Source organism: Urocitellus parryii, chromosome 5, assembly GCF_045843805.1.
Source record: "Urocitellus parryii isolate mUroPar1 chromosome 5, mUroPar1.hap1, whole genome shotgun sequence".
Classification (NCBI taxonomy): Eukaryota; Metazoa; Chordata; class Mammalia; order Rodentia; family Sciuridae; genus Urocitellus; species Urocitellus parryii.
Window position 1 is genome coordinate 41,401,609 of NC_135535.1, and position 12,021 is coordinate 41,413,629.

The 12,021-nt window shown below is 33.2% G+C and overlaps 1 protein-coding gene across 10 annotated transcripts in view; it reads left to right on the forward strand.

The window, feature by feature from the left end:
* Positions 1-12,021, forward strand: part of Osbpl8 (oxysterol binding protein like 8) — a 171,644-nt gene that overhangs the window by 81,469 nt on the left and 78,154 nt on the right. For 8 of the 10 annotated variants that reach the window (XM_026396999.2, XM_077799266.1, XM_026396998.2 and 5 more), the window contains one exon: positions 157-294. In XM_026396999.2, the coding sequence (XP_026252784.2) occupies positions 157-294 (138 nt within the window). The remainder of the gene's footprint in view (positions 1-156; positions 295-12,021) is intronic. The other 2 variants (XM_077799264.1, XM_026397004.2) reach the window with 1 other exon arrangement.

A 12,021-nucleotide genomic window follows, 5' to 3' on the forward strand; every position in this document is an offset into this window, starting at 1 on the left:
AGAAAAACAAAATGGTTTTGTGAATTTAGTTAAGCATTAATTTGGTAAAATGAATATAATTGCTAAGACTATTTCAGTCATAATCTTATTCCATGTTATGAACGATATATAAGTCTGTAACTTTAGGGCTGATTATATTTCTCTTCTTTTCTTGAGCTGTTGTAGCAAACAGTGACGAATCTCAACTTCTGACACCAGGAAAGATGAGTCAACGCCAAGGGAAAGAAGCTTATCCAACACCAACTAAAGATTTGCATCAGCCATCTCTTAGTCCGGCAAGTCCTCACAGCCAGGGTAAGAAGTTGTGGTTTGGGGTTTTTATTTAGTTGGTTGAGGGAATAAGGGAGATTCACATTTTGGGTCTATTATAATTTTTTCTTTTTAATTATTTGGTTTTATAGAGGTTTTGTTTGAGTCATTTATAATAGTCTTAAAGATTTAAGAAGTTTTAAATGCTTATTATTAATGCACTTAAATAATAAACCCATTACATGTTAATATGAATAACAGTTTGCTTCCCATTACTTAAAACACTTACTTCTTTGTTTGGAACATTCAAAATCATCACTACTAGCTATTTTGAAGCTTACAGTTGTTATCAATCATAGTTATTCCTCCTGTCCAGTTGACCTCTGTAACCATTCACCATCATCTCCTCATCCCCCACTCCTTTTCCAGCCACTGGTAACCACTATTTTACACTCTACTTCTGTGAGGTCAGTCTTTTTAGCTTCCATATACAAGTGAAAAGTGTGGTATTTGTCTTTTTGTGCCTCACTGACTTCACTTAATATAATATCCTCCAGTTCCATTCATTTTGCTGCAAATGACAGGATTTCAGTCTTTTTATGACTGAATAATATTACATTGTGTATGCATAAATCACATTTTCTTTATCCAATCATGGACATACAGGTTGATTCCATATCATGGCTATTATGAATAGTGCTGTAGTAAACAGAAGTAGAAATATTGCTTCACCTACCAATTTCCTTTCTTTTGGATATATAACAAGTAAGGAAATTGCTGGATCATGAATAACATTTTTTAAAAAATATTATGGCTCTCTATGGTTTGATAATTATTGTGGATCTCTTTGATGTCTGGCTTAATGAAAGACCTATATATTTCTGTCTGCTTATGCAGTCAATCTGTAGTAATATGATTATTTGATAAAGGTATAAAAATTTTGGCATCACATATAAATGTAACTTTTTTGTGTAATTATAAATGCTTTTCGTTGATAGTACACCAAAACTCGACAAATAGTGGTTTCTTAAATGTTGGTTGCAACATAGTATACTTTCCATATTCTGTAAAATGAAAATCCATTGATCTGTCTTGGATATTGAATGGCTATTTACTCATGCATGGTTTTGTAACATCATATCCTTTGGAAAACATTTATTCATTGAATTATGCAGATTTTCCCAGTATTGGAAAATTTAAAGATATATCACAAAGAAGTGCTTTATGCATATTTCTCAATAATTTTTACTGCTTCAAGGACATTTGTGAGACACATTCTTTTCATGTGAGTGCATGACCACAAGAATTTAGTGACTACTACTCCATTTGGTTTCTCTGCCTTGATGTGTGCCAAGGTGCCAGCAGTTATACCTAACATACGGACAAAAGGGTAGATAAACTCTCAGGCTTTTATCCATAACTTATTACCTATTATTACATGTGTATCTCCTAAAATCTTTCCCTATTGTCCCTCTTGAAAATATATGGGTATGCCTTTTGCCACCGTCCTATTTTTTTTCATATTTTTAAAATTATAGTTGTATATAATGGTGAGATTTGTTATGACACATTTGTACATCCATATAATATAAGTTTGCCAGTATCATTCCCTAGTATTTCCTTTTTCCCTCCCCTTTTCCCTCCCCCTCATTTCTTTGCTCCCTTCTACTGATCTTTCTTCAATTTTCATAAGATCCCCTCTTCTTTCTCTTTTTTCTGTAGCTTCCACATAGAAAAATATGACCTTTGACCTTCTGAATTTGACTTATTTTGTTTAATATATTCTCAAGTTCTGTTTTCCTGTAAATGACATTTCATTCTTTATGGCTGAGTAAAACCCCATTGTGTATACATATCATTTTCTTAATCCATTAATCTATTGACAGAAATGTGAATTGGTTCCATTGGTTCCCATTGGCTATTGTGAACTGGGCTGCTATAAACATGGATGTGGCTATATCACTAGAGTGTAGTATGATGACTTTAATTCTTTAGGATGAATACTGAGGAATGGTATAGTTTAGTCATAGGTTTTTCATTCGTAGTCTTTTCAGGAATCTTCATATTGATTTCCCTCATATTCTCAATTAAATTGACTATGGAGACCTGGTGTAAGATGACACCTGGATGTCATGCAGAATCTTTTTTTTTTAAATACTTAAAAAAATTTTTTTTATATGATGTTGAGGATTGAACTCAGTGCCTCACATGTGCAAGGCAAGTGCTCTACCACTGAGCCACAACCCCAGCCCCATGAAGGATCTTTGAGAAGGAAGAAATTCCCATACTCATGATGAGTAGAAAAATACCAGAAGCTAGCCTACCTCAGGTGCTTGATAAAAGGTTAGCTTACCCTTTTTTTATTGGGGGGCCAGCCTGAATTTTCTGTCAATTAGGGCTGTTCCCTTTGATGTGAAGCTCATATACACTTTTCCTAATTAAAACCTTTCCTGTGTGTTCCTACTCTTTGGTCCAGTTTCACTTCTACTGTCATTAGATCAAAAGTTCCCATCTCTAGTGTCACAATGAAAAAGTATTATGAAACTAGTTTGTACCTTGCAGACCTCTAAAAGGGTCTTGGAGATTCCCATAGGTTCATGGATCAGACTTTTTTGTTCATAGTTGATTGGTTTTGTGTAGATTCTGATATCAGCTAAAGTTTATTTAATCACATGTTCTGAACTCTTCTGTGGTATGATTGGTAGTTGCAGTGGGAGAATTCCTTTTAAAACTAAGAACTTGAATTTGGTGTTTTAAAGTTAATATGTGCCTTCCTTATCTGTATTTTCACTTTCTGCTCTCAAATATGGAGTGAAATTATTAAATGAAAAGTTCCAGAAATGAATAATTCATAAGTTTAAGTTGCATTTCATTCTGAGTAGTAAGATGAAATCTCATGACATCCTGCTGTGTCCCATCAGGAAAGTGAATCATCCCTTTGTCTAGTATATCCATGCTGAGTATAGTACCCACCCTATGACAGTTGAGAGAGAAGCAGGGAAAGAAACCACATTCACATAGGTTTTATTACTACATATTGTTATAATGGTGCTATTTATTTTATTGTTGTTATCTCTTATTGTACTTAGTTTATAAATTAAACTTTATTAGATATGTATATACAGCAAAACACTTTTTATGTGTGATGTGAGTATGTATGGTTTTTTGAGGCATCCAGTGGGGCAATCTTAGAATGTATCTACTGTGGTTGGAGGAGGAACTTTTGTACTTGATTATAATGTATTTTTAAAATTAAATTTAGAGTTAACTATCATATTATACTGGATGTGTAATTATTCTGATTTAACATTGTAACTTCAGAAATCATATCTTGAGATTAGGCTTGTGTGACTGTTTTTAAAGTGAATATTGACCATTAAGTACAGATCCAGCACCCCTAAATCCACAGAATCTGAAATCTAAAATGCTTTAAAATTTGAAACTTTTTGAGCACTGTCAGGACACTGTAAGTGGAAAACCCCATTTCTGACCTCACGAATGGGTCACAATCAAAACAAAGGCATAGTAAAAATATTGTTTGAAGTTGTGTATAAAGTATATATGAAACAATTGAATTTTGTATTTGAACTCTGATCCCATCCCCCAAGATATCTTATCGTATGCAAATGTTGCAAAATCCAAAAAATCTGAAGTCCAAAACACTCTGAGGTTTCAAGCACTCCAGATAAGGGATACTCAGATGGTAGTTGTTACTTTTATTTCAGTGAAAAATGTTTAATCATGTGTTAGATGGAAACACTTTTGGAAACTATAAAAGTGTTATTTAACAAGATGAAAATAAAAATAATCACAATGTTAACATTTATTGTTGAATATAGTTTTGGATAGTTAGCATATCTATTGCCATAATGCTTTTTTGAAGGCGTGACAATGGATATGTACATGCTCTGATATAAAAAAGCTTTATTAAGATATATCCTAAAAGAATGCAACTGACCTGGTTTTTCCTCATTCCCAGAACCAGAATTTTGACTGTAGTAGACAGAGTTCATCTGATATATGTATCTGTATCATAGAATGTTGAGAAGAATTCTTTAAACTTGGGACTTAGGGAAGCAACAAAATGGTTAATTAATAATTAAACCTGTCTTCATTTATATCTGTCATGACTATTTCTAAAAATTTATTAACCTATTGTGTTTGTTTCATTTATTTGGGGTGAAGTGGAATATTTAGAGCAAGTTACAGACCTCATGATACTGCTCTCTTAAATAATCTTTTGTAACCAAATAGCCTTTATTACATGTAACAAAATTCACAATAATAATTTCCTAATGCCTAATTTATATTTGTACCTAAATGTTCCTGGGTAAGGTATAATTATTTCCTAATGCCCAGTTCATATTCAGATCTCCCTAGTCGTTTTATCTACTGAAATTCCATATTACATTTTTTGGGTGTCAGAGGTTTGTTCAAAATAGGATATACCTGTTAACTCTTGGTAATGATGAAAATAAACAGCTGGAGGAGATAAACAATTGTCTGGGAAACTCCTTAAACATGTATCACAAATACTTGTGAGTAATATTTCAACTTCTTAGAAGAAATTGTTCCAAATACATTGATATTAATAATTACTAACATATAAAGCTCCTCATGTCTCTAAATGCTTTTTCATGTATTAGTTCATGGAATTCTTATAAAAACCTCATGGTATATAAATAATTATTTTCCCTGTTTTACAAATGAGGAAACCAAGCAATTGGTAAGGGTCATTTCCTTGCCCAAGTTTACACACATTAGTATATAACAGAGCTAGAATTTTTTTTTCCAATTTTCTTTTTTTAAAAAGTCAATTAATTAATTAACTAATATTTTTGTATTACAATTCTTAATACACCTTTCAGAGCTGGAATTTGAACCTAGATATAACTAGAGTTTGTTTCTAAGTTTTAGTCAACTTAGTCTATATTTTTTGAGACTTAATTATTCCAAACTTTGTCTCCTGTGTCTTTTGATATAATCCTATTATGTATAGAATGCTTTTTTGTGTTTAAGAGTTTTTACTCTCCAAATGTAATACAATTTTTCAGCTAAAAGAAGAATAATGAGACAAAATGCTTTTCAAAAATACCATAGAAAAATATTGTCCACTGATTTGTTTTTCCAAATGAGCCATAGGCTATTTACAAATAAGCAGATCTCCTATGATATGTATTAAAATGGCAAGCCTATCGACTGTTTGAAATCTAAATGAAAAAAAATATATTAAGGCACATTTGATCTGTGAGTTAAAAACAAACAGATCATGGTGTAATGACAGAGTCATTTTACTTTTGTCTCCAAAACGTGTGAATACCAAAATTGTTCAAGAACACTTGGGAATGTAAGGAGGGGGAAAAGTGTCTTCAAAAGGAAATCTTTAGAGATCGGTTTACTGCAAATAAAACATACTAACCACACTCCTGTTGTACATATATAATACTAATACTAACAGGTACTCAAAGAAATGGCAGAACTCAAAACAACAGGTATTAAATAAGTTAAAAGTATTCAGATGCCAAGGATAAAATAAACAGTAATTAAAGAATGAAGTAATCATCTCCACAATACAGATAGCATGAAGTGAATGAACCAAATACACTTCCTCCAATGTTTGCATTAGGGTGTTTTTGTTTGTTTAGCTTGCATACATTAGAATGTTTATTGTAATTCTTCTTTATCATTATAAATATTAATATTTTACCTTCCAAAGAGAAGGATCAGCAAGAGAGAAAACACCAAATGCTTCTTATAATGTGGTGCTAGGTCTGTTTAGGTCAAGGAATGACAGGAACCACCCCAGCTCTGGCTGTGCTGGCCTCATTCCCCTTGACCCCTGTGGGTAGAGTACAACGTGGGAGCAATAATCAACTTTGGAAAGCTTTGCTAAAGATAAAGATGATACAGATATTATCACACTTCTTTATTTTACAACTGGAACTTAAGATGGCTTTTTTTTTTTTTAAAGTTGTCAGTGGATCTTTATTTTTCACTTATTTATATTTGGTGTTAAGGATCAAACCCAGTGCCTCACACATGTTAGGCAAGTACTCTACCACTGAGCTACAACCAAAGCCCTTGAGATGGCTTAAAAAAAAAACAACTTGTTAAAAAAAAGACAAAAGGTAGACTCTGTGCAAGATTAACAGTCACAATAGAACAGAACAGGAAAAAAAAAGTGTTTTTTTTTTGTTGTTGTTTTGTTTTGTTATAATAATACTACATAGGAATGTTCATGTTTTCTGCCATAGGACTGTGGAGAAGAGGCCTGGAAAGGAGATGTTTAAAAAAAAAAATTAAAGGTTTTGTTCATGAGGGACATTTCAAGTCAGAATTAAGGAGGTCTGCTACTTAATGTTCAGCAAGATGTGTTCAGAGGCAAAGATTAATCAGATTTTTGTTCAAAAAGCTCAATCTTAAAGGAGTCCTCTGTGAGAAAACCACTTGAAAAATATATCCTTGTATGGACTTCAAAAACAGATCATAGAAAAATATCTTGAAATGTAAATTAGATAATTAAAAATGTCTTTTCCAACAGAGCTGGACGTCAGGCTCTCCATGCAGAGCCATTATTATTGCTGCTTTTTCTATAACTTAGATTATTTTTCTCCAGCCACATTTCAGCTAACTGCTGCATAGACACATATGTTGATGCCTTGGACCCCAAGTACATTTGTATTGTTTGGGATCTAGATTAGGGTCACAGAAGACAGGGTGGTGGATGTGGACTACTCCTACCTCCTGGCTTCTTAACGTCTTCAAATCTGTCTGAATAACCTTGTTTAGAATGCTTTGTTTGGAGATACTGTTTCATTTCTTTTGGGTAGTATCTTGGAGTGCAATTGCTAGATCATATCGTAAGTGTATATATTTTACTTAATAAGAAATGGACAAACTGTATTTCAAAGTAGTTATACCATTTTTACATTCATGTTAGCAGCGTGAATAGTCCAGTTGCTCTATATCCTTGATATTTTTAAATTTAGCCCTTCTAATAGATGTGTAGCAGTATCACATTACAGTTTTATTTACATTTCTCTGAATACTAAAGGTGTTGAGCATGTTTTCATACGTTCATTGGCTACCATTGTATCTTCTTTTGTGAAATAATCTTTGTTTTGCTCATTTAAAAATTGACTTTAGTATTATTGAGTTTTACACCTTTAATATCTTAGCGTCTTTTTTTTTTTTTTTTTTTTTTTTGGTGGGGGTGCCAGGGATTGAACTCAGGGCCACTTGGCCACTAAGCCACATCCCCAGCCCTATTTTGTATTTTATTTAGAGACAAGGTTTCACTGAGTTGCTTAGTGCCTTGCTGTTGCTCAGGCTGGCTTTGAACTCACAATCCTCCTGCCTTAGCTTCCTGAGCCACTGGGATTATAGGTATGCGCCACTGTGCTTGGCTTAGTGTCATTTTTTGGTAGCTGTGTGTATTGCATTTTTTTTCTAGTCTTGGTATATTTTTTCACAGTCTTAATGATTTTCTTTTCACAGAGCACATGTTTTTAATTTAGGTGAGGCCCAATTTATTATTTTCTCCTATGATTCAACCTCCCTCTATCTTTGTCTACTCTAAAGTTACAAACAATATTTTCTGTAATTTCTTCTAGAAGTCTTATGGTGTCAAGACTGATTTTTAAAAAAATATTTATTTTTTAGTTGTAATTGGACACAATACCTTTGTTTTATTTATTTATTTTTATATGGTGCTATGGATCGAACCCAGGGCCTCCCACATGCTAGGTGAGCACTCTTCCGCTGAGCCACAACCCCAGCTCTCAAAACTGATTTTTTCCTTTTGTTTTTATTCTTATTATCATGGTCATAGATCAGGCCTTTGTCATTTTATACCTACATTACTTGGTATCACAACCTTCTAACTTCTATGAGGACCTTGCCCTCCAGTATACGAGGTTCATCTTTCTTTAAAAAAAAAAAAAACTAAACAAAAAATATTTTTAATATTAAGGTGAGATTATGATGAGAGAGAAGTTTTTATAGATATATATGGCCAGAGAACACATGGATCCTCTGAAGGAGATATCTGAGGGAATAACATGAATAAAGAGAAATAGAAAATTATAAACAAAAATAACACTTTTTGTTATTCAAGCTTGCATCTGAAAAACCAGCTAGATGTCTGCATTTGTCTCTCCCTTAAGGTAATGGCTTCCTGTTGCCTCAGGCAACAGTCTAGCTGTGTCTGAGAATCACTTGGGAGCTTTGCTTAGATACAGACTCTACTCCATCCTTTTAGAATCTCTAGGGGGAGGCTCCGTAATGTATGTTTATACAGTTTCTACTCTATCCTTTTAAAATCTCTAGGGTGAGGCTCCCTAATGTATGTTTATACAGTTGTCCAAGTGTATCAGATGTAGTGACATTCGGACAGCAGCAATTGAGATCATAAGTTGCAACTTCAATAATCTGGTAGTTGGGCCTCTTCATATGCCTGGTTTTATTGTACTCTCCCAGTTTCATTCCCCCCTCCCCACCCCCATGAATCCAACTGGGTGGTTTCCTTCACTGTTCCTCAGACACTGTGTTTTTATTTATCCTGGTCTTTCACTGTGGAGTCTTCTTCTACTCCTTTCAGATACTGCTTATCCAGACACTGCTCATTCCAATTTATACTGTTAGACTCTTTTCTTTCTTTAGATGATCCTATTATCCTAATTTTCAAAATTCCCATATCATTGCTTTTGGGATTTCGTGATGTACTCCTTTTTATGATTATTATAGTAGGGATACATGATCTCCCCAACAAGTAGATTTGCAAAGGGAGTTAAATGCCTTAAATTACATGCTTACCCAAATCAGTGACTATTTACCATTATTTCAAAAATTTTGTCCATTCTCTTTTTTCTTATTTTCCTGGCTTTATCTCCTTTATGCATATTGACTCATACCAATTTAATGTAGGCCGTCATCACTTAGAAACAAAACAATTTAAGTATTCTTCAGTATAGCAGTATAGTTTCCTCCCATAATTTTTAGATTTTTTTTTTTTTTTTGGAAGAGCAGGGAGACTCTGACTTTGATTATTTTACAAATTGGGTGTTTCCCAGATTTTTGTTGTTGTTGTTGTTCAAGGACAAAGTATTGTTTTACTTCATAATAGTTTGAATTTAAGTATTGTCATGGTCTCAGATAGGATGGGATTGTTTTATACTGACTTGTTTGAGCGTAGTATATTTCAATTGTTTATTAAGAGAGAGAGAAAGACAGTCATAGATTATTAATTAGGCTTGTTTTCTCCCTTTCCTCTTCTACTTTTAAATAAGGATAATGCCAAAGAGGCCTAGAGACTAAGTTATAACTCATCTCATGAATGGATACTCTTCCCTGTGTATCATGTTTGAGATTCTTATCAGGCTTGATAACATACTATAACTTGTAATTAACCTTTCATTCGTGGTTGTACAAAGCCATTTTTCTATGCTTTTATTTTTATGAAACCATCTTTCAGTTGTAGTGCTTTATGAGAGAATATATGATGCTGCTTTGCTAAAACTTATGTCCATTTAAGAATTAGAAATGTTTAAATAAATTTTGAAACTTTCAAAACAAAATGTTTTGTCTGCTTAAACAGTTTTATCTTAACTCAGACCATTTTAGTAGTGTTTCTCTTATCCTTTAAAAAGTTCTATTAAGCCTGCAAAATCCCTTCACTTCGGTGCTCTGGCAGTGTTAAAAATGATGCGTCTGTCTGTATCCACAACTTAATAGAAAACTTCAAAGTAAAGGGAGATTGTTTCTGAAGCTGAGTTTACTAACATGAAGATGTTGTATCAGATTCCCCAGGGTGACAGCATTAAGACACTGCTGGTATAATCTCAGATGACTAACACAGTGTGCCTTCATTTAAGTGGTTCACATACAAAAGGAGACCTAGAAGCCACTTTCTTCCATGAATCGAAGCAATTCGTCCTTTCTTGGTAAGACAATTCTGAACATATTTGGGACTGTACACACATAACAAATATGTTTTTTAATCTCTGTATTATATTTCAAGAAAATTGTTTTGCCAAAAGAGGATTTGCATTTTTTCTTAACCAACCCCCACTAACAACAACAACAACATCATCATTATTATTATTATTATTATTATTTTACCTTAAATTAAATGCTGTGCTTTTGGTTGGCAGCCATAGCTTATGTTAGCAGTAGAATAGAGGTTTGGATAATTTTCTTCTGAAATTATCAGTCTTTAAAGCATTTGATTTTTTAAGTTATTTCGTGAGACACAGTTGTTTTGAAATTCCTTGTGTTTGGTAGTTGGATCCTGTAACTATGAAAGCATATTAAATAATGAAAGAATGTAATAGTTTGCAAATATTAATAAGAATAAAATATTTTTAAAAACTCTCTTGTAAAATGTTACAGTATGTGTGTTGAACTGTTTCTAGGCTTTTACAGGGGAAACTAAAATATTTTGAAAGCATTTGTTGGAAAGTGTAAAAGCATTTGCACAATAGTGAGGGGAGTATGCCTCATTCTTACCAGGCTTTATGAATTGCTTCTGTAGCATAACAGAAAGATGAACATTAATAACAATACAGTACATTTGTTTTTCCTGAAAAATTTCTACCAGATATTAACTGGACTAGTTTCTTAGCTTGTTTCTGTTGGGATTTAACTTCTTTTGTTTTGAAAGTCTGAGAGATTGAGATCTCTTTCTTACAAGAGTGATAAAGAGTTTTATCTATAGAGTTGTTTGCCAAAATTTTCCTTTTCTTATTTGAGGAATATAGAGGCAGACTTTCTGTATTTTTAATTAATATATAACAAAGTCAATATCATATAATTTGCCAAGTAATATTTGCATAATTTCTGAGAGAAGATAAACAGTAGCTTCATAGATTTTTGTTCTCACTTCCTTTGGTGGTTGTACATGGAACATATGTAAGTTTAATTTCAGAATGAAACAGTGAAATTTCAGCAAAATTCATCTCTTTTCTGGTGAAGGAAGAATGTTCATGACAGATGAACAAATATCCCTTGTTGTGGAAGACAGGGTTTTCTAGGCATCTCCTTGAACAAGCTGATTTTTTTTTTTTTTTAGCCTGCTTGATACAAGGTTTTGTACCAGAGAGCAAAAACAAACCAATGATATTTTTAGCCCCTGCCGTCATGTGTTAAATTTGTAATTTGGTAGTGTAGGGAAAAGAAGTTGGGAAACTGTATAAGGAAACCTGAAAATCTACAAGTGAATCTTCAGTTCCAGTAAATGGCTGAGTCGATATTCAGAGAAAAGCTTCATAGTAAGAACATCAATATACTGGATAAAAAATGTTTTAAAACCTTATCTTACTGGCAGGTCAGATGTGACTTAAAACTAAAGGAATTAGTAGAAGGAGTGGAATTTTTTGAGAAACTGTGTCCCTAGAGATAGTGAGTTCTAGAGCCAGCTGTTGTCCTGACTGGTGTCTGCTAATTCTCAAAGGTCTGATAGCTTGGGTTTTAACAAGAGAAAGGAGTAAAAGACTAGTCCATTCATGATAGAAATATGGGTTGAAGAGGCTTGTCTCATGAAATTGGAAGTCCTAAAGGACATCATTCTTAATTAATTAGAAAATATGCCACTGAGGATGGCTGTGAAGTACTTGCCTTGATTCTGGGCAGAGAATGAGGGGAGAGGGAAATCTTCTTTGAGAAATTTTTTTTTTAATATTTATTTTTTTAGTTATAGGTGGACACAATATTTTTATTTTTTTTTATGTGGTGTTGGGGATTGGACCCATTGCCTCATGTAAGCACTCTATCTCT